General features: G+C 37.2%; 1 protein-coding gene across 1 annotated transcript in view; it reads left to right on the forward strand.

Annotated features, from left to right (window-relative positions):
- Window positions 1-16,092: 16,092 nt before the first annotated feature.
- The window catches only part of GYS2 (glycogen synthase 2), a gene marked incomplete at both ends in the record, with an annotated part of 48,968 nt that continues 44,205 nt past the window's right edge, over window positions 16,093-20,855 (forward strand). Inside the window, one exon of the mRNA XM_079714735.1 lies at window positions 16,093-16,210. Within this exon, the coding sequence (XP_079570861.1) occupies window positions 16,093-16,210 (118 nt within the window). The remainder of the gene's footprint in view (window positions 16,211-20,855) is intronic.

Below are 20,855 nucleotides of genomic sequence, written 5' to 3' on the forward strand. Positions count from 1 at the left end.
CTGAAGAAAGAACTAGAACCAATGGATGACATTTACAAGGAAGTCCATTTTATTTCTCTGAAAGGAAGAACCTCTAAAACAGCTTTCTAAAGTAGGGATTAACTTTGTTAGAGTTGGTTCTATTTGATAATGAAGAAAAATGAAAGTTTGGACTGAATTATCCAGATCCAGGCTACTGGGAGACAGCATAATTGGGGGGTTAAGAGGGGGACTTATAGCAGACTTCCTTTAACAAAGAGTTTCTACTTTACATGGAATATCTAAGGGTCAGTTTTTTAGGTAGTGTTAAAAACATGGACTTTGTTATTACGTAAACCTGGATTTCATTGATTAACTGCAATTTGGGGCAAGTTACGTACTTGACCACTCCTAAGCCTCAATTTTCTTAACCTATGAAGTAGTGGTAATAATGGTACCTCTTCAATATGGTGTATGAATTAAATGAGAAAATGTAAAACTCAGCACAATGCTTGGTTCTAATAGTAAGCAAGTAGTGCTACTGTTCTAAGTGATTTACATATATATTAACTCATCTAAGTCATCCTAACTATAAGGTAGTGTTTCTCCACCTTGGCACTATTATTTGGGGCTGGGATATTCTGTACTGTGGGGACTGCATGGTGCATCATGGGATGTTTGGCAGCATCCCTAGCATCTACCCACTAGATGCCAGTCACACCCCTCTCCCCAGTTGTGTCAACCCCAAAATGCATCCTGGGGAGCAAAATCACCCCTGGTTGAGAATCACTGCTCTAAAGTATTTGAATCCTCACTTTACAGATGAAACAAACACACAGAGGTCACCCAGCTACTAAGTAGCAGATTTGGGGTTCAACCCAAGCATTGTAGCTCCTTAACTTGTGCTCTGAAGCACAGTGTGCTACTACTGCTGTAAATATTAGTTATCGTTACATTTCTGTATCTTTAGCATTTGTAAAATAATATCAAAATCATTCTCTCATTTAATGCTCCAGCATATTATGAGGATATTATTGTATTACAGAAAGGGAGACTAAACCAGAGGTACTAAATACGTTTCTCAGGTCACATTTCCAAAATGACTCAATCTTACCTACTGCATAGCACAGAGAACTATACTCAATATTTTGTAATATCCTATAAGGGAAAGAATCTGAAAAAAATATATATCTGAATCACTGTGCTATATATTGAGTTGGCCAAAACATTTGTTCGGGTTTTTCCGTAAGATCTTATGGAAAACCCAAACGAAGTTTTTGGCCAACCCAATACATGAAACTAACATTGTAACTCAACTATATTGCAATTTTAAAAAATGACAATCTTTTGGGATGATAATCATACATCTAGCTAGATGTAAGGAGAAAGGTTATTTTAATTTATGTCTGTAATTCATTGTTCTAACTTATTTGTGAATACTGAATTTACAACAAGCCAGTGATTTCCAAGCTTGAATTTCATAGACCAGTTTAAAATTTTTTAAACTTTGTCAGGGATAGGGAATGAGTCCTTGTGTGGAAAGAGGTAGGGGGCCTCAACATAGCCTTGTCATCTCTTAATTTTGCCCAATAAAGACATGGAGGGGAAAAAAAAACACATTCTTACCATTATACAGAAGAACAGATATTTTAATGCCAAAAGAAGGAGAACACCATAATCTCAAATTTATCAGCTGTCCTGGACCAAAAGCAGAAAAGCAAAACCCTTGTTCTGGAAGAGCCAAGAGCTGGAAGAAGTCTGGGTTCTTGGTTTTCATGGAGCTGCTCTACCAGCTACAGACTGCCTACGTTCAAGCTGCTTTTGCATTAGGAGGAAATAAACGCCTTTTGCTGTTGTTATGGGTATGTGTCTCAGCAGCCAAATTTAGTAACTAACATATTCTGTAAGACTTTATTGGGAAAACCATAAGGCAAAACACCTGTTAGCAAATAACTTTTCATCTAATCAAGGAGACAGACATGAATGATAAATCGCAAACTGAGGTGCTGTAAAATCACCTTAGGAAAAAAAAAACTGAGTCTTCACATATTCAGTTGGAGCACTTCGGTTGTCTTTTTGTTCTCTGGGGAAACGTGAAAAATGGAACTGCTAAGATTCCCTAGGAATAGAGGAGATGACCAGTAACACCTAACTAGTTAATACATGGATTCAGATATTCCATAGATCAGTATCCAAAATACAACATTCATGGACGGTTTGGGACTGACATAGATAGTTTATCCATAAAGCTAATTTTGTCTCATATAATTTTAACATTGGAAATGACCTTGGCTCAAGCTATTCTACAGAAGAGCCACTAAGACCTAAGTGCTACTCTGATTTACCTAAATGCAACCAAGCTAGTTTATGGAGCTGATCTGTTGGTTAGTAGTCCTTCAAATTAGCTAAAACAAAACAAAAAGGATGGAGGATTTATTGGTGCACCTAACTGAAAATCCTAGAAGTGGAACTGACATTAAGCAAGATTGTATTCAGGAACAAAAAAAAGTGTTACCAGAATTATCAAGATTTTCTCCAACTCTCTAACTTTTCTCTCCTTAGTATATTCATTTGATTTTCAGGTTCTGTGTGGTGGTAAAACTCCAGTCTCACATCCTCTCATACTCAGGTCTAGTAGAAAACTACCTACTGCTTTCCTAGGAACTCCAGAAAATATCTCATTGCATCCTATGGGCTCTCACTGAGTCAAAGGCACATCCATGGACAATGTAATATGGCAGATACAAGAGAACCGTAAACATCAACCACTTTCCTTTATACTAGAAGAAATTTAAACTTGAAATGGAAAACCTATCTCATTTCACATATCACGCTAATGATAAAGGATTTAAAATACCTTGAATAAATTAAAATGAAGTAAAATCTTACATGAAGAAAATTACAAAACTACTAATGATAAATCATAATAAAATAATTTTAGGGCTTCCCTGGTGGCGCAGTGGTTGAGAGTCCACCTGCTGATGCAGGGGACACGGGTTCATGCCCCGGTCCAGGAAGATCCCACATGCCACGGAGCGGCTGAGCCCATGAGTCATGGCTGCTGAGTCTGCGTGTCCGGAGCCTGTGCTCCGCAACGGGAGAGGCCACAACAGTGAGAGGCCCGCGTACCGCAAAAAAAAAAAAAAAAAAGTAATAATAATAATAATTTTATATATTATGAAATTTACTAACAGAAGCATTTATATACAGAGATATTTTAATTTCTGGGTGGGAAAACAATATCATAAAGATATACATCCTTCCAAATATATAATTACTTGAATTCCAAGCAGAATCTGAATGAATTGATGCTTTTGTTTTTGACTGCTTTGGTGGTGGTGGATTTATCCAAGTGCAATGGAATCAGATGAGATATTTAAAGTATGATAGTAATATGGTCATAGTTTTATATTTAAATGCTCACTCTAACTGCTGCATGGAAAATGGACTATTTGTGTCTGTGGCAGGAAGGAGAGCTAAGAAAATGTGGGGAGTCTAGTTAGGAGGAGTAAGGTGGCTACGGCAGTTATAGGGTTACAGCTGAGGGCGACCTGGACCATGGTGGTGGCAGAGGCAGAGGAGAGAAATGGACTCCTTTGAGATATAGATAAGAGAAAAAAAAGTGATAGGACTCAGGGCTTAAACTATGAACATTTCCAGATGCAGAATGAAAAATTTGGAAGTATTAATACGGACCCTGACACGAGATAGTGATTTCTAGTGGGGAGTGACATGAAACAGACAGATTGCTAGGAAGTATTAGGGAAAGCTTCAAGAAACCCCGGGCATCTCAAAAAGATTCAGAAATGATGAGAAGAAAGACTTTGCTCTCATGCACATCTAGCTAAAAGCTTTCAGCAGCTCCTTGCAGGGAAGAAACTAGAAGTTAGCATCGGAATTTTCACTTGTATTTTGCTGCATAGATTACACTTAAGTGTTTAAACACTGTTCCTGTTACACATGGCATAATGTGAATTCAGTTATGCTTACCTAACCCTATGTCTTCATAAAATCCTAAATAATGAAATCCTCCAGAAACTGATATGCATTAAATATCTCAACCAGGTGAATGCTACCTGAATTGCACTTAAGCTTCTGCTATCCAGAGTAAGGAAACTAGGTGAGCAGTAGTTCTCATAGAGTTTTATTTTACCAGGTCCAATTTCTGTATGCTGTATTGACTCCAGAGAAGGAATTATTTGCCCCAGAGGAGGATCAATCCCTTTCTCCTGACTTCTTAGGCAGGTTTAAGGAGGTCGATTCTCCATGAGGATGTTTTTCAAAGGTATCATTTTGGCAAATAATTACCATCACTAACAAGAGTAAAATCCCTGTAACAATCTTCTGAATCTCTCAAAAAAAAAAAAAAAACAAAAAAAATCAAAGGAGAAAGAAACTGATGCTTAGAACAGATAATAACTTTCTCTTCCTGTTATTCCACAAACTGCCCTGCTCCACACTGAAAGAGACAAAATTTTCATTTTAAACGATTGTATTTCTGTAGAGGTGAATTTCTAAAATTCTACACAATTAAGATAAAGTTATTAATTTCATATATACACTCACAGACTGGTACACATGCCCCAGCCTGTCCCAAAAGCTCCTGTGAGGTGATGAACTATGGCAGGTATGAACCAATAGTTCACACAAACTTAAAAAGCCATTCTTTGTTATTTGTAAAATTCACTCCGTTTCAAACATAGTTTTTGTTCTCTTCTAGAAGTATTTGGATATCTTACTGTTCCTAATTAAGATTTGTATGATTTGAGACAAAACAAACTTTAATAACAACTTTCAAGGTCTTTTTCTATTTTTCCACAAGTGACCTTGTGAAAGTTGTATGATGTATTCCTGAATCAAGGCCTAAACTTAAGGAGATGCAAAGGTGAGGTAATAAATGCTTTCTGAGCAAACAGTATCTTTGAACTTCCATCCAGAAGTTGATTTGGTCTAAGATTGAAGGACTCAATATCAGTTTTTAATAGCAAGCCTCTAACCTAGGGTCCCCATGTATTTACGCATCTCTCCCCTGAAGGTAAGAACTGCTAGGCTAACTGCCAAAGAGATAATAAACTGCTTTTGATTTTAACTCTTCCTTGGTTATTTTAGAAGACATTGCGTGCTTATATTCTGATTATTCATTTTCTGAACATACCTGAGCAGTGTCTGCTTGTACTGCAGTTAGTTTATCTTCTCTGACTGGTTCACCCTCAGAAGTATGCTGTCCTTACAAAAGAAGTACTATTTAGCTAATTATGATGTTATATGATATATTTCCAAGAATAAATATTTTCATGAATTATGGGATTTTCTGAAGTCAGGGGCATAAATTAATTCTGTTCACATTCCTTTGGTGGAAAATTAGTTCCATGTCTACACCTGGTCTCTAGAAAACTGGGAAATGTGTTTCAACTAGGTGGCCATATACCCAAGATGAATGGGAAAACCAGTTTGGTACACAATCTAAAAAGTAAGCATTCTTAAAGTTTTCTTTTATCCAAGAAATAAACATTTGGTTTTGCAAACCAAGCTAAAGTTTCTAGGTATTGTCTCAAAAAAAAGAAAGATAGGAAGAAAGAAAGAAGAAAGAAAGACTTTTTTTTTTTTTTTTGCGGTACGCGGGCCTCTCACTGCTGTGGCCTCTCCCGTTGCGGAGCACAGGCTCAGGACGTGCAGGCTCAGCGGCCATGGCTCGCGGGCCCAGCCGCTCCATGGCATGTGGGATCTTCGTGGACCGGGGCATGAACCCGTGTCCCCTGCATCGGCAGGCGGACTCTCAACCACTGCGCCACCAGGGAAGCCCAGATAAACTTTAAAAAAAAATCATAATAATGTTAACATGTCCTATGGATAGTACAGAGAGCAGCCTTATCTTTATCATTCACTTTCTTATTCATCTTTGATTTATTTATTCATGTGTGGTTTTAACTAGGCAGCTTTACACATGTTTGGTGAAATACTGACTTCATTTAAAACACTTGCCTGGGATCACACATCCAAGAAAAGAACAACACCAAGAGTCAAGCCCTTGTTCTTAATCACTAACATATCAATATACTGAAGTATATATTTGCCTCCTACAATACTTATCTTCATTGCACTGTGTTAGAAAGACCTTTGAAAACAAATAACAGGACATATTTGCCTTGCGTTGGCCAGCACATGGACTTAGAAAAAAAATCTCTTGGCATCTTCTAATACCGCTTTCCCCTTAACCTTCCAATCTAAATCAACACTAAAGAGTATTATAATCATATCAAGAGAGTGATTCCACAGTACTCCTTGGGAGCCATTTCCATGTTACAAGAACAACTTATTTTGTAGTCAAAGTGCACATGGAATTGCCAGTCACATAAAGTAATACGACTTCTCCTCCAAGTGCAGTGATTGAGACATAGCCTGGTACTGATCTTGTGAGAAATATGATGAAAAAAAATACCTTTCAATATGAATATAATCTAACATTAAATTTTAAAATCCGATTTTCCTACAAAATTGTGTTTATAATAGGGCTGAGTGATGTCTATGACCGTGATGAATTTTCCTTCAGATCTGAGACCATGGCATCCAGGATCTGTGTTTAATGAGAACTTGTTTTTATGCCTGCTGCACACAAAAATAGAGATTTATTAGGTTGATAAAAATAGGTAAACCCCAAAATATGTGTTCTCAAGGGGACATTTGGTGAAACTTATTGGTGTTAGAGTTAATTGGGGTCCCATGTGTGGCTGGTCTCATCAAGGTTGGATAGGACTGATTCCCTGGTTCACCTAACTACCCTGAGCATTGACTTAGAAAGTAAAATAGGCAATTACCGACAGCCACTCCCCCTGGCAGAAATCACTTTAGTACAACGGCCGTACTAATGTCATTTTATTCAACAAAGAAATAAATATTACTACATCGACTATTTTCATAACACTGTTTTGGAAGAAAATCAGTTTAACATCACATATGTAACTTGTTCTCCTTGTCATATATATGTATTTTATAAGTGTCTGCATATACATATAAATATACATATATATATTTGGTATAAAATCACTGTGTAAAAAGATTTGGCCACATTTTACATCCTGATTTTGGTGGAGAATATCAGAAAAGTAAGCCTGTAACTTGATATTTCTAACCTCCACACCAGTGTCCCTTCATCCAAGTAGAGCTCAGAGAAAAGGGAGTCTCAGTGGCAACGAAATAATGGTTTCCTGAGTAGAGACCAGGGCAGAGGCAGCAGAGGCGGATTCATAGCTCGAGCTGGCCTGCCATGAGTCAACTTCATGCATCCTGATTGCAATCCCTGGAATCTGAGCCAAAGCAGGATTTGGCAGACACTGTACCAGGGACGTGCATTCATTCTCTTAACTAATCCTCGCAACAACCTCATGAGGTCAGTACTATCACCCCCATGTCACAGGTTAGTGAGTAGTTCAGTTCTGAGACTAGCCTGACTCCAAAGCCCTTTTCTGAAACAATTTCACTATGCTACCTCTCCAGCAGTCTGGTAAACACACAGTATCATCAGGCTTTGGCTTCTGCTCTTGGCAGATTTTGTTCTCAACTCCACACACCTTTGCTCTGGATTCTGATTATTTTTTTAACTGATAACGTTTTTTTAAAAGTGGTTATATTGATTCTATTGAAGTTTTTTTGTTTTGTTTTGTTTTTTTTGCGGTACGCAGGCCTCTCACTGTTGTGGCCTCTCCCGTTGCAGAGCACAGGCTCCGGACGTGCAGGTTCAGTGGCCTTGGCTCACGGGCCCAGCTGCTCCGTGGCATGTGGGATCCTCCCAGACCAGGGCACGAACCCGTGTCCCCTGCATCGGCAGGCGGACTCTCAACCACTGCGCCACCAGGGAAGCCCTCTATTGAAGTTTTAATGGGAAAAAGGAGGAGGGGTATACATTGACAAAAGCATCATAAAATTTGATTGAACTTCTCGGGGTGACTTACTCTCTCCCCAGAGAGATATCCCTCTGCCTTCTCTCTCCCCCCAAATCCCATTCTTTCAGCTCTTCACCCACAGGGGCTAAAGCTAATCTTTTTAAAATAAAGCCAGGGAAGAGAGCACAGCAAAACAAAATCTCTATTCCAAAAACAAGTTCTGGGTGTCTGAGCAAGACTCCATTTATGCTGCCACTAAAATAATCTCAATGGTCAAAGCCAAAAATCTTTCTCATTATCATCAATGCCATGGGTGGGAATTGTCAACTTAGATTACAAGGTTAATTTTAGAATAACTACTTCTTTCTTTGGCCATTTCCTGATCAGCAACTCCAAATGTGCACAGTAAAAAATTAAATCAGAAGCTTAAGATTCCTGTGTTTTTAGGGAGTCATTTACAGTTAACCTAAATGAGTAAAATAGCCCTGCAGAGACTAAGGTAACTATGGTGACTGTTAAGAAGACAGATTTCTCCAGCTCCAGCTGATTGTTATTGTGAAGATATGCAAATAAGATCTAGATTTTTCAGGAGAAAATAGAAACCCAAAGTTTTATATGAAATCTCCCTTTTTTGAGAAATCATTGCACCTTTTGTAAATATTAAGCACTATATGTACCAAGTAAAATTCAGGTGACCATATTGTGACCTCTGCTATAAAAGCTGAACTTTCTGGAGCTCTGTTTCTGCACCCTGCACTCCCTCTTCCTGGGATCTTACTAATCCTGTGGCCTCAGTTACCAGCTGTGTCCCAGATCTCTCCTCTGAGGCTCTGAGTAGGGAGAATATCTAACCTTCTACTGGACATCTGGCTGGTATCTCAAACTCACCATGTCTAAAATTGAAGTTATTACCTAATCTCTCAAGTAAATCTACTCTTCCACCCAGTGTTTCTGATTTTAGTATACTGCATGACCATATGCCTAGCTGCCCAAACTAGGTACCAAACTACTCTTCTCCACACCCAATCAACTCCAAGTTCTCCACACCCAATCAACTCCAGGTCCTGTGAAGTCTTTTTTTTTTTTTTTTTTTTGCCAATTGTATGTATGTATGTATGTATGTATGTATTCATTTATTTATTTATTTTTATTGAAGTATAGTTGATTTGCAATGTTGTGTTAGTTTCTGGTATACAACACAGTGATTCAGTTATATATATATATATGTATATGTATGTATATATTATTTCCCAGATTCTTTTCCCCTATATATTATTACAAAATATTAAGTATACAATACAATAGGTCCTTGTTGTTTATCTATTTTACATATAGTAGTATGTATATGTTAATCCCAAACTCCCAATTTATCCCTCCCCCCACTTTCCCCTTTGGTAACGGTAAATTTGTTTTCTATGTCTGTGGGTCTGTTTCTGTTTTGTAAATAAGTTCATTTGTATCTTTTTTTTTTTTTAGATTCCATATATAAGCCATATCATATGATATTTGTCTCTCTCTCTGGCTTACTTCACTTAGTATGATAATCTCCAGGTTTATCCATGTTGCTGTAAATGGCATTATTTCATTCTTTTTTATGGCTGAGTAATACTCCATTGTATATATGTACCACATCTTCTTTGTCAACTCTTAAACACATCTCACTACCCACTTCTCTCTAATCCCATTGTCATCACTCTAAGGCAAATTGCCACCATCTCTTGCATAGATTACATTGGAGTCACTTTTTTTTTTTTTTTAACTGAGGTTGGGTTTTATAGCCAGCATATAAGTGGAAAATCTTTGTCAAAATGTATGTGTCAACCCTCAGGCACATTCACAGTGAGATACTCAGACTATGGAAAGACCAATTGTAGGGAATGCAGTCCTCTAGTTCCTTCTCATTCTAAGGCATCCTCTCTTCTCACTGAGTGGATCGTCTCAAGCTATTTAAATTTTTCTCTCTTGTTCTAGCTTTTCTTTGTCTAGCAGATATAATTTAATTTTCAGAACTTAAATGTTCATATGATGCATATCCAAAAACTGTAAACACATCATCTTTAGTCTCATCCCTTCTTTCTCATGGTTGAGTAATATTCCATTGGGCATATGTATACCACATTTTCTTTATCTATTCATCCATCAGTGGATACTAAGGTTGTTTCCACAACTTGGCTATTGTAAATAATGCTCCAATGAACATGGAGGTACAGTTATCTTTTCCAGTTAGCATTTCTATTTCCTTCAGATAAATACACAGAAGTGCAATTGCTGAATCATATGGTAGTTTTATTTTTAATTTTTTGGATTGTTTTCCATAGTGACTACATCAATTTAGTGTACAAAGATTCTCTGTTCTCCACATCCTCACCAACATTGGTTATTTTTTGTCTTTTTGATAATAGCCATTCTAATAGGTGTGATGTGATATCTTGTGGTGGTTTTGATTTACATTTCCCTGATGATTAGTGCTGTTAAACACCTTTTCATATACCTGTTGGCCACCTGTATGTCTCTTTGGAAAAATGTCTATTCCAATCCTCTGCCAATTTTTAAATCAGATTGGTTTTTTTTTTTTTTTTTGCTATTGAGTTATATGTTTCTTATATATCATCACATGTATGATTTGCAAATATTTTCTCCCATTCATAGGTTGACTTTTTATTTTGTTGATGGTTTCCTTTTCTGTGCAGGAGTTTTTTAGTTTGAAGTAGTCCCACTTGTTTATTTTTGCTTTTGCTGCTTTTGTTTTTGTTGTTAAATCCAAAAAAAACATTGCCAAGACTGATGTCAAGAAGTTTTTTTCCTATGTTTTCTTCTAGGAGTTTTACGGTTTCAGGTCTTATGTTTAATCTTTAATCCATTTTGAGTTAATTTTTGTGTATGATATGAGAGAGTGGCTTCATTTCATTCTTTTGCATGTAGCTGTCCAGTTTTCTCAACACAATTCGTTAACAAGACTGTCCTATCCCCATTGTATATTCTTGGCTCCTTTGTCATAAATTAATTGATCATATCAGTGTGCATTTATTTCTGGGCTCTCTATTCTGTTCCATTGATCTATGTATCTGTTTTTAATGCCAATACTATACGTTTTGATTACTATAGCTTTGTAACATAGTTTGAAATCAAAACGTGTGAGCCTCCTGCTTTGCTCTTTCTCAAGATTTCTTTGGCTGTTTGGGGTCTTTTGTGGTTCCATTCAAATTTTAGGATTATTTGTTCTATTTCTGTGAAAATGCCATTAGAGTTTTGATAGGGATTACATTGAATCTGTAGATTGCTTGGGATAGTATGGACATTTTAACAATATTAATTCTTCCAACCCATGAACACAGACTATCTTTCCATTTCTTTGTGTTTTCTTCAATTTCTTTCATTAATATCTTACAGTTTTCAGTGTATATGTCTCTTACCTCCTTGGTTAAATTGATTCCTAGTATTTTATTCTTTATATTGATTTTTTTATCCTTTAGCTTTACTGAATTCATTTATTAGTTCTAACAGTTTTTTGGTGGAGTTTTTAGGATTTTCCATATATAATGTCATGTCATCTGAAAATAGTGACAGTTTTACTTCTTCCTTTCTGATTTCCTCTTATTTCTTTTTCTTGGGAGATCATTCTCTATATCTAGTTGTGTTAATTCTATTATTACATGTATTTATTGCATCACTCTCAAAGTCCTTTAATTACTTGTTTCATAGTGACTTTCCCTGCTAGAATGTAAACTTCACAAAGCCAAGAATTCTGATCACAGTACCTGACTTACTGCATTTAATTCTCCATTTTAATCTTGTTTCTGTAGTCACAACAACACATGCATAACACACTACAGACAATGGACAAGTGAGAGCATAGAAATGAACTATATAGGGAAAGGCATTCTCTTTACCTTAAGAAGAAAAAGATCAGATGTTAATAACATGTTCATTGCTGCTCTTATAGCATTGAGAAGAAAACCAGAGATTATCTATGGAAGGGATAAAGTCTTACATTGAATCTTGTGGTTCAGAGTTCTTATTTTTTTTAAAACCATTTTTTTAAATCAAAGTATAGTTAATTTACAATATTGTGTTAGTTTCAGGTGAATGGCAAAGTGATTCAGTTTTATATATATATATATATGAATATATATACATATATATATGAATATATATATTCTTCTTCAGATTCTTTTCCATTATAGGTTATTATAAGATACAGAATATAGTTCCCTGTGCTATACAATAGGTCCTTGTTGCTTATCTATTTTATAGATAGCAGTGTGTATATGTTAATCCCAAACTCCTAATTTATCTCCTCTCCCTTCCACCCTTCTATCTCCTCCGGTAACCATAAGTTTGTTTTCCATGTCTGTGATGTCTGTGAGTCTATTTTTTTTTTTTGTAAATAAGTTCATTTATATCATTTTTTAGATCCCACATATAAGTGATATCATATGATATTTGTCTTTGTCTGACTTACTTCATTTAATATTATATTCTTTAGGTCCACCCATGTTGCTGCAAATGGCATTATTTCATTCGTTTTTAGGGCTGAGTAATATTCCACTGTGTATATATCCTACATCTTCTTTATCCATTCATCTATCAATGGACACTTGGGTTGCTTCCATGTCTTGGCTATTGTAAATAGCGTTGCTTTGAACATGGGGGTGCAGGTATCTTTTTTGAATTAGAGTTTTCTCAGGATTTCTGCCCAGGAGAGGGATTACAGAATCTTATGGTAACTCTATTTTTAGTTTTTTAAGGAACCTCCATACGGTTCTCCACAGTGGCTGCACCAGCAGTGTAGGAGAGTTCCTTTTTCTCCACACCCTCTCCAGCATTTGTTATTTGTAGACTTTTTAATGATGGCCATTCTGACTTGTGTGAGGTGATACTTCATTGTAGTTTTGATTTTCATTTCTCTAATAATTAGCGGCAGAACATTCTTTTCATGTGCCTGTTGGCCATCTGTACATCTTCTTTGGAGAAATGTCTATTTAGATCTTCTGCTCATTTTTTGATTGGGTTGATTGTTTTTTAGATATTAAGGTATATGTTACTTCTTTTTATTGAATGATAAAATGTTGGTGTGAGTGTAAAATTAGAGCTCAGGACCTTCTGAGAGTCCTTCTCCCATCTTGGAGAAACCTCGCATCCCTTTCTGCCTAGATAACTGTTCTCTTTCGTCTCCCAGCTAATCAATTTGTGCTTTTAGCATAAATCTTAAAGGACAGCATTCAGGGATATAGGAAATAGAGAACTTTCTCTGATTACCCTCCAAATCTTATTGCATAAATGACTGTCCTTCTTTGCACATATATCTGAAGGAAGCAGATTCATCCAGATAACATAGATCAGTAAACATATATCCCATCGACATCTTTCAAATGGTTCCATTATTTCACTTCTGTTGACTCAGGGAGCAGTTTTGAAAAAGTGATTCACCGCTAAAAAGCAAAGAATTGGCAAAATGTGTTCTCATGTCAGGAATAATAGGTTCAAGTGTTATATTAGTCTACTTTGAGGGGTCATTAGGAGATGATGTGTTGTTGAGAGTGCTTGTCCTTGAGACAAAACCCCAGGTGAGAGCCAAGAATTTCAGAAATTCAAAGTAATGAGAGTGGGAATGAGTGAAACAATCAGGAGGTGATCTGATGACACTTTAAAAAACTGTTTACTTGTCCTGTGTATGGTATGACAATATGTACACGTTTATAGCAGAAAATTTGTAGAACACAAATAAACAGAAAGATCACATAAATATTAATCATAATCACTACAACCTGAAGAAAACCATTGTAAGAAATTTGTTTATACCTATTCCAGTCTTCTGTTTATATATACTTCATGAGTATAAAAATTCAAGAAAAGTAAACTTCATTTTTACTCATCTTCTCTCCAATAGTAACCACTGCTCTTAGGGGAAGCTTTTAGTTGACCACTATATGTCTTATAAATAAGGTTGGAAGTTATTAAAGAGGTCAGTATAGTGCCAGGCACTATACTAAGTTCCTTACACAAATGATCTCATCCTCACTTTAGTAAGAAAAGCAAAACTTAGTTAAACAATTGGCTTGAGCTTACATAGCTGATAAGTGGCAGATTGGACTTGCCCTCACAAGTGATGAACTTACAACCAAGCACGTGATACCTGGCACATACTGTGAATAAATAAAGTCTCACAGTGTAATTTGGATAATGTGGATCAGCTATTCTTGAGCTTGTTCAATCCTGGAAGAACCAGTCTCAGGGTTGCTGAGACTAGACACTGCAAACTTCAAGCTGTATCACAACCCTGTCACCCTGTTCTCACTTCTTGTCAACATGTCCTTCTGCTTGGTTTTATTGGAATTTTTATTTGCAGGACTCACAGGGGTTATGTCAACACAAGCAAGTCATTTTGTGAAGCAGAAAGTCATTTTCGATAATTTGGGCTCCTATTTTTATTATTCTAGTACTTGAAATTTTTGATTAGCCATTTAACTTTTTTCCCACCACTTGAATGAATGGATAATAAACTATATACTTAAATTTACAGACAAAGATAAGAATCAGGGGCTTCCCTGGTGGCGCAGTGGTTGAGAGTCCACCTGCCGTTGCAGGGGACGCAAGTTTGTGCCCCGGTCCGGGAAGATCCCACATGCCGCGGAGCGGCTGGGCCCGTGAGCCATGGCCGCTGGGCCTGCGCGTCTGGAGCCTGTGCTCCGCAACGGGAGAGGCCACAACAGTGTGAGGCCCGTGTACTGCAAAAAAAAAAAAAAAAAAAAAAAGATAAGAATCAAATACGTCACTGAATCATGGAAGAGATTTTTAATCTACTTGATTCACATTGATTTATTAATATCAGATAATGAGATATGGTTTTCTCTATCTTTAGTCATTAAAATATGCTTAAGTAGGTAAGGCCACCTGTACAGCAAATGGCTAAAGACCTAATTAAAGATTCTAACCTTTCTACCTCTAAAATGTTAGAATCTTTCATTAGGTTTTAGTACTAAGAAGTAACAAGTAAGATGAGTTATAGTAAATAGTAAAAAATTAAAATAGTAAAAGTGCTAACAAGTAACAAACTATTCTATGAGAATTCTGCTCATAATTCTAACGTGAAGGATATTTTGCGTGAATTTCAATTCTGCTGCTATATGGAATAATAATGTAAACATATTGATTGTAGGCTAAAACTGTAAAGTAAGAGGTTTCAAAACATTCACTTTGTGAATGTCTTTACTCCCTTTAGGAACAGTATAGAGTGTAGCTGTGTGTGTAAATAAATTAGCACATACTTGCTTATATACTTACAAACACATGGGGAAAAAATATATTTATAGCATTTATTGACAGGCTGATCCTGATCATATTTCAGAACCTAATGTCTTTTGCAATTTTCTTCCCATATTTGAACACTTTTACATCCATTGAATTATTTTTTATCAATTTGATAATATTTGAGGTAATTGTACAAATATGACTAAAATTAATTTCTACAACCTCATTAAAATGATAGTCTGATGATAATGGGTCAGTCAAAATTACATTCTTTGTATGTTATACTCAAAGACATCCTAGCATTTTCATAGGGAAATTTTTCAGAAAAGTAATTAAGGAAAGGAGGAACCAAGATCAATGTCTATCATCAAAATTAGATTTCTCAATGTAGAATAAAATAAGTAGAAATAATTTTTCTTAGTGATCTAGAAATGGGAATCAAGAGAAAAAATAATACTTACTTAGGAAACCTAAAGGGATTTAGAGCTTAGAAATACATCCCAGTCAATTCTACGTGTAACGTACAACGGTCTGCAAAATTTATAAGGGGAACTGCTACTCCTGGATCACTTTGGAGGTGAAGAAATAAGTACTGGTGACTGTGTGAGTCTAGGAGTTTGGTCAAGAGGACAAGGGCTAAATGTCCGGACTCACATCATGATCAGCCTGTGAAGATTCCATTATCCCAGAGGGTGCTTACCTAAGCCCCAAACTGGAGGGTTTTACTTGTGATTGCTCTGGGTTGTTTGGGTAGATATTGATCGGAGATAGTGTCCTCACTGGACCTTCCCAGAAAGACTGTAAAAGGCTCCGAGAATTCTGCCTTCCATTGGAAATTCTCTGGGAAGGCCATGAGATTTCTTTCTGCTGGTTTATTCCTATGAGAAGCTACCAAAGCCTGTGATCTACCAGCTCTGAACCTCTGAGTCCCTAACGTGCACCACTCCTAGGATTACAGTTCATTGAAAGAGGAATTCAAAAGTGCCAGAGAACTGAAGGAAGAATGCTCCGAGGCCGATCCCTATCTGTGACATCCCTGGGTGGGCTTCCTCGGTGGGAAGCCGGCCTCCCTGTGGAGGATTTACTGCTCTTTGAAGTCGCTTGGGAAGTGACCAATAAAGGTTTGTACTGCTCCTGAGGTGGTTATTTACCAGACTGCTGAAGAATGTAGATTAGGATTTCACAGAATGCTCTCTAGTAAGAATGCATTGCCAGTGAGTGAGGAAAGTATTCAAACCGAGTATGTTTAGATTACGTTTAACATTGTCTATTTCGACAAGGTTGAAATGAAAGGCAATGAAAACTTAAACTGGGGTATGTGTTGAAGGAAGAGAAAATTGAAAATATTAGTCATGGCCAGAGAATGTGCATTTAAATTAAAATTTGAAATCCGTGTTATGACAAAACAGGAATATAGAGTTAATATTTACCTTTCTGGTCTTATGATTTTTCTCAGCAAAGAAAAGCACAATTTTGTACTTTATTTTAGGAAGAACTGTGCCTGATCAGGACCAATTAGAAACTTTAACCCCACACTCCATGAGCGATTATATGAAATATTTAACAACATTTCTAATAATTCAAGATTAGCTTGGGATTAAAGTTTTAACTTAGAACCAGTTCAGAAGGCATATTATTGAGCTCCTATTAAGAAGAATGCATGTAACTTTTTCTTCAATACTATATAAACATAGAAATTATAAAATAAGAAAGGAAATCAAATTGCCAAAACTAAAACAATTTCCTAATAAGGTATAGTATCACTTATGCTGGATTGGAGATGGCAAGGCAGAGAACTGTGACCTAAATGATTTTTATGATAAAGGTATCTGTAAAATTATTAAAAAAACAATTCCTCATAGATTGATATTGTCTAGTTTAAAAGTGTCAAGACTATTACCACTAATATTGAAGGAATATTGGTAAAGAAAAAGGAACCGGGCTTCCCTGGTGGCGCAGTGGTTGAGAGTCCACCTGCCGATGCAGGGGACACGGGTTCGTGCCCCGGTCTGGGAAGATCCCACATGCCGCAGAGCGGCTGGGCCCGTGAGCCATGGCCGCTGAGCCTGTGCGTCTGCTCCGCAACGAGAGAGACCACAACAGTGAGAGGCCCGCGTACCGCAAAAAAAAAAAAAAAAAAAAAAAAAAAAGGTCAGGGTTTTCTAAGACTAGAAAAAAATCCCTTAAACTGTCTGAATATCAGTTTCTTCATGATAAAATGAATGTAGTATGCTCCAGCCATCTTACAATGTTTTGTGGAAACAAGAAAATGTATTCATATCCAAGAAGACAAAAGATTTCTTAGGGGAAAAAAATTCCTTACTGCCAGAATTTTGCCCATGAACAATGGAAATGTGTAAAATATAACAAACAAGAGAGTCATAGTTAAATTATTGGGTGTTAATTCTCAGACGTCAAAATAACCTTTTCTACTTGTTCACATTAACCTTGAAATTTATTGCTCTTATTCAATAAAGATTCATCAAGTGTCTACTGGGTATCAGACACTGGAAAACTAGGGGCTTAGAATTTAACAATACAGAATAGATTCCCAATCTTCCAGAATTTACGAACTTGTAGGAAGATGGTCATTGAACATGCAATTGTAGTCAAATGTAATGAGTGTAAGAATGAGAACAAGGTGCTCTAGGACTATAAAGGCAGACCTCATTTTATTGTTTCACTTTATTGTACTTAGCCAATGTTGCATTTTTTCTTACAAATTGAAGGTTTGTGGCACCCCTGCATCAAACTTTGTGTCTTTGTGTCACAGTCTCATAATCCTCACAATATATCAAACTTTTTCATTATTAATGTATTTGTTACGGTGATCAGTGATCTTTGATGTTACTACTGCAAAAAGATTACAGCTCGCTGAAGGCTCAGATGATGGGCAGCCTTTTTTAGCAATAAGGTATTTTTAAATTAAGGTATGTACATTATTTTTTTTAGACAAATGCTATTGCACGCTTAACAGATTGCGGTATAGTGCAAACATACCTTTTATAGGCACTGGGAAACCAAAAAATTCATGATTCTCTTTATTGCAACACTCGCTCTATTGGGGTGGTCTGGAGCACAGCCTACGATTATCTCTGAGGTCTGCCTGTAATTTGGTGGGGATGGGGGAGGTTTTTACCTAGTTGGAGGCTTGGGAAGAACCTTTGATGAAAAGACATTTGAGCTGACACCTGAAGGATGAATAGCTGTTGGGTAGACATGAGGAGGTGGTGATAAAGAGGGAACAGAGTTCTATGCGTGGGAACTGTACTTGCCAAGGTGCAGAGGTGAGGAAGTATACTCTGTTCAATGATCTGAGGGAAGCTCAGAGGCAGAAAAGGAGTGGAGCATGAGAGGAGACAAGAGAGACCAGCAAGGGCTGGACTGTGGAGTGTATGGAGAGTTAATAGCCATAAGGAGTTACATTTCCAATCCACGAAGGATGGGAAGCCATTGAAGTTCTAGATAATGGAAAGTGTTAAGGAGTCAGATGTGTTTTTTTTTTTTTTAACTGAATGAAAAATTCTTTAAATTCTAGAGTGCTTTACCGTTTGCAACTTTCACACACATGATTTCATATAATCCTATAATAACTTTTTCCCCCCACCCCTACACTGCTCCTCCCCCCTTCCGTCTCCCCACTGGTAACCACTAATTTGTTCTCTATGTCTGTGAGTCTGCTTCTTTTTGGTTTTATTCACTAGTTTGTTGTATCTTTTAGATTCCACACATAGGTGATATCATACAGGATTTGTCTTTCTCTCTCTGATGAATTTCACTTAACATAATGCCTTCCAAGTCCATCCATGTTGCTGCAAATGGCAAAATTTCATTCTTTTTTCATGGTTGAGTAGCATTCCCTTGTATATATACACCACAAAAAGCACTATTACTAGTTGTGGGACAGGCTAGCAGGAAAGTAACTGTGCCATGGTCCAGGATGGAGAGTTTTGCCCCAATATTGGAAATAAACGTTACTTTCAACTTCTTTGCTACAATCATTTCTTCTATACAAACTTGCCCAAATCATTGTAGATTGTGGACCAATGACCATGTTGAGGATATTTAGGGTCATTAAAAAGAGTTTAATGAATGTTGTCAAAAATAATGTATGCAATCTAATAAATGTGAACACTTCTGAAATTTAGTCACTAAATGGATGCTTCCCTCTAAAAGTTGACTAAAAACAATTTGTTTTAGCACCAAGCCAGTGTCAACTGAAAAAAAGATTGCACAACCTAAAAGTTGAGAACTGTGTTTTATTCAGCAGACTTTCTGAGGACTATAGCCTCTCAGTTCACTCTGAGGGACTGTTCCAAAGAGTTAAGGCAAGAGCCAGGATATATAGCAATTTTTGCTGAAAAACAAAAAAAAATGAACACATAGTCAGACATCAAAAGCTTACTGCTAATTACAAAGACAGACATCTCAAGTTAATGACTTTAAGTATTTTCTATGTTTGGAAAGATGCAAGACTCTGGGCTCATTGAAATCATTCCTTTGAAATGCTTCTTAACTATCTAGGGCCAGTATCCTGTTTTTCTCCATCCTGAATTCCCCTCAGGGGGTGTACCATCGGGGCAGGTGCAGTGGCTGATGACTTTATGCACAAAACATCCTTTGTTTACTGAAATGGCAGGTGACATTCTTTGTCCACACCAGCTTATTGCCTGACATAGTATTTCTTCCTGCTCCCTCCTCAAACTGGACACCATAGGTCTGGGTTACATGGTACAAAAGGCACATGGAATAATTCAGAAAACTACAGTCAGAAAGATGTGGTAGAAACTGATTATGATCAAGCCCAGTACTGCATTCTGAGGCAGGAGTTCTAAAGGTGGAGACCTTGATGAAAGTGAACTTCCAGGAGTTTGCAAACCTTCCAAAATTGTACGTGAAAATTGTGTGCTCATATGTGTACGTGCTTTGTCAGAGAAAAGGACTGAATGATTTCATCAGATTTTCAAAGGCCCCTGTGATTGATGTGAGAACCACTGCTCTAAAGTTCCCTTAACCTTGGGTTCCTTTTTATTTTATTTTATTTTATTTTTTAATTTTTTTGTGGTATGTGGGTCTCTCACTGTTGTGGCCTCTCCCGCTGAGGAGCACAGGCTCCGGATGTACAGGCTCAGCGGCCATGGCTCACGGGCCCAGCCGCTCCGTGGCATGTGGGATCCTCCCGGACCGGGGCACGAACCCGTGTCCCCTGCATCGGCAGGTGGACTCTCAACCACTGTGCCACCAGGGAAGCCCTGGGTTCCTTTATATTAACCCAGAATGTTTAGAGCCAAAACAAAAAAGCTCTTTCCCCTAAGTGCTGTTTTCCAAATGGCCTTTCTCTAGAGCAGAGTAGAAAGGATACCATCCTCCCCAAGACTTAAAGATGCTTATCTCTGTGTGATGCGGCTCACCTCCCTCTGCCCCTCCCACCACCATTTTCAAAGATTCAGTATGTTGTTCAATAGAGTTACAGTCGGCCGGCCGTATCCACGGTTCCACATCTGTGGATTCAACCACCTCTGGATCAAAAATAGTCGAAATAAAATTCCAGAAAGCTCCAAAAAGCAAACCTTGAATTTACCACATACCAGTAAACTATTTACACCCCCATTTACATTGTGTTAGGTGTTATAAGTAACCTGGAGATAATTTAAAGTATATAGGAGGATAGGCATAGATTATATGCAAATACTATGCATATAATGTATGGGACTTGAGCATCCTTGGATTTTGGTATCCACAGTGGTGGTTGGGGAGTGGTGTCCC

Source organism: Hyperoodon ampullatus (assembly GCF_949752795.1).
Source record: "Hyperoodon ampullatus genome assembly, chromosome: 11".
In the NCBI taxonomy this organism is placed as follows: Eukaryota; Metazoa; Chordata; class Mammalia; order Artiodactyla; family Ziphiidae; genus Hyperoodon; species Hyperoodon ampullatus.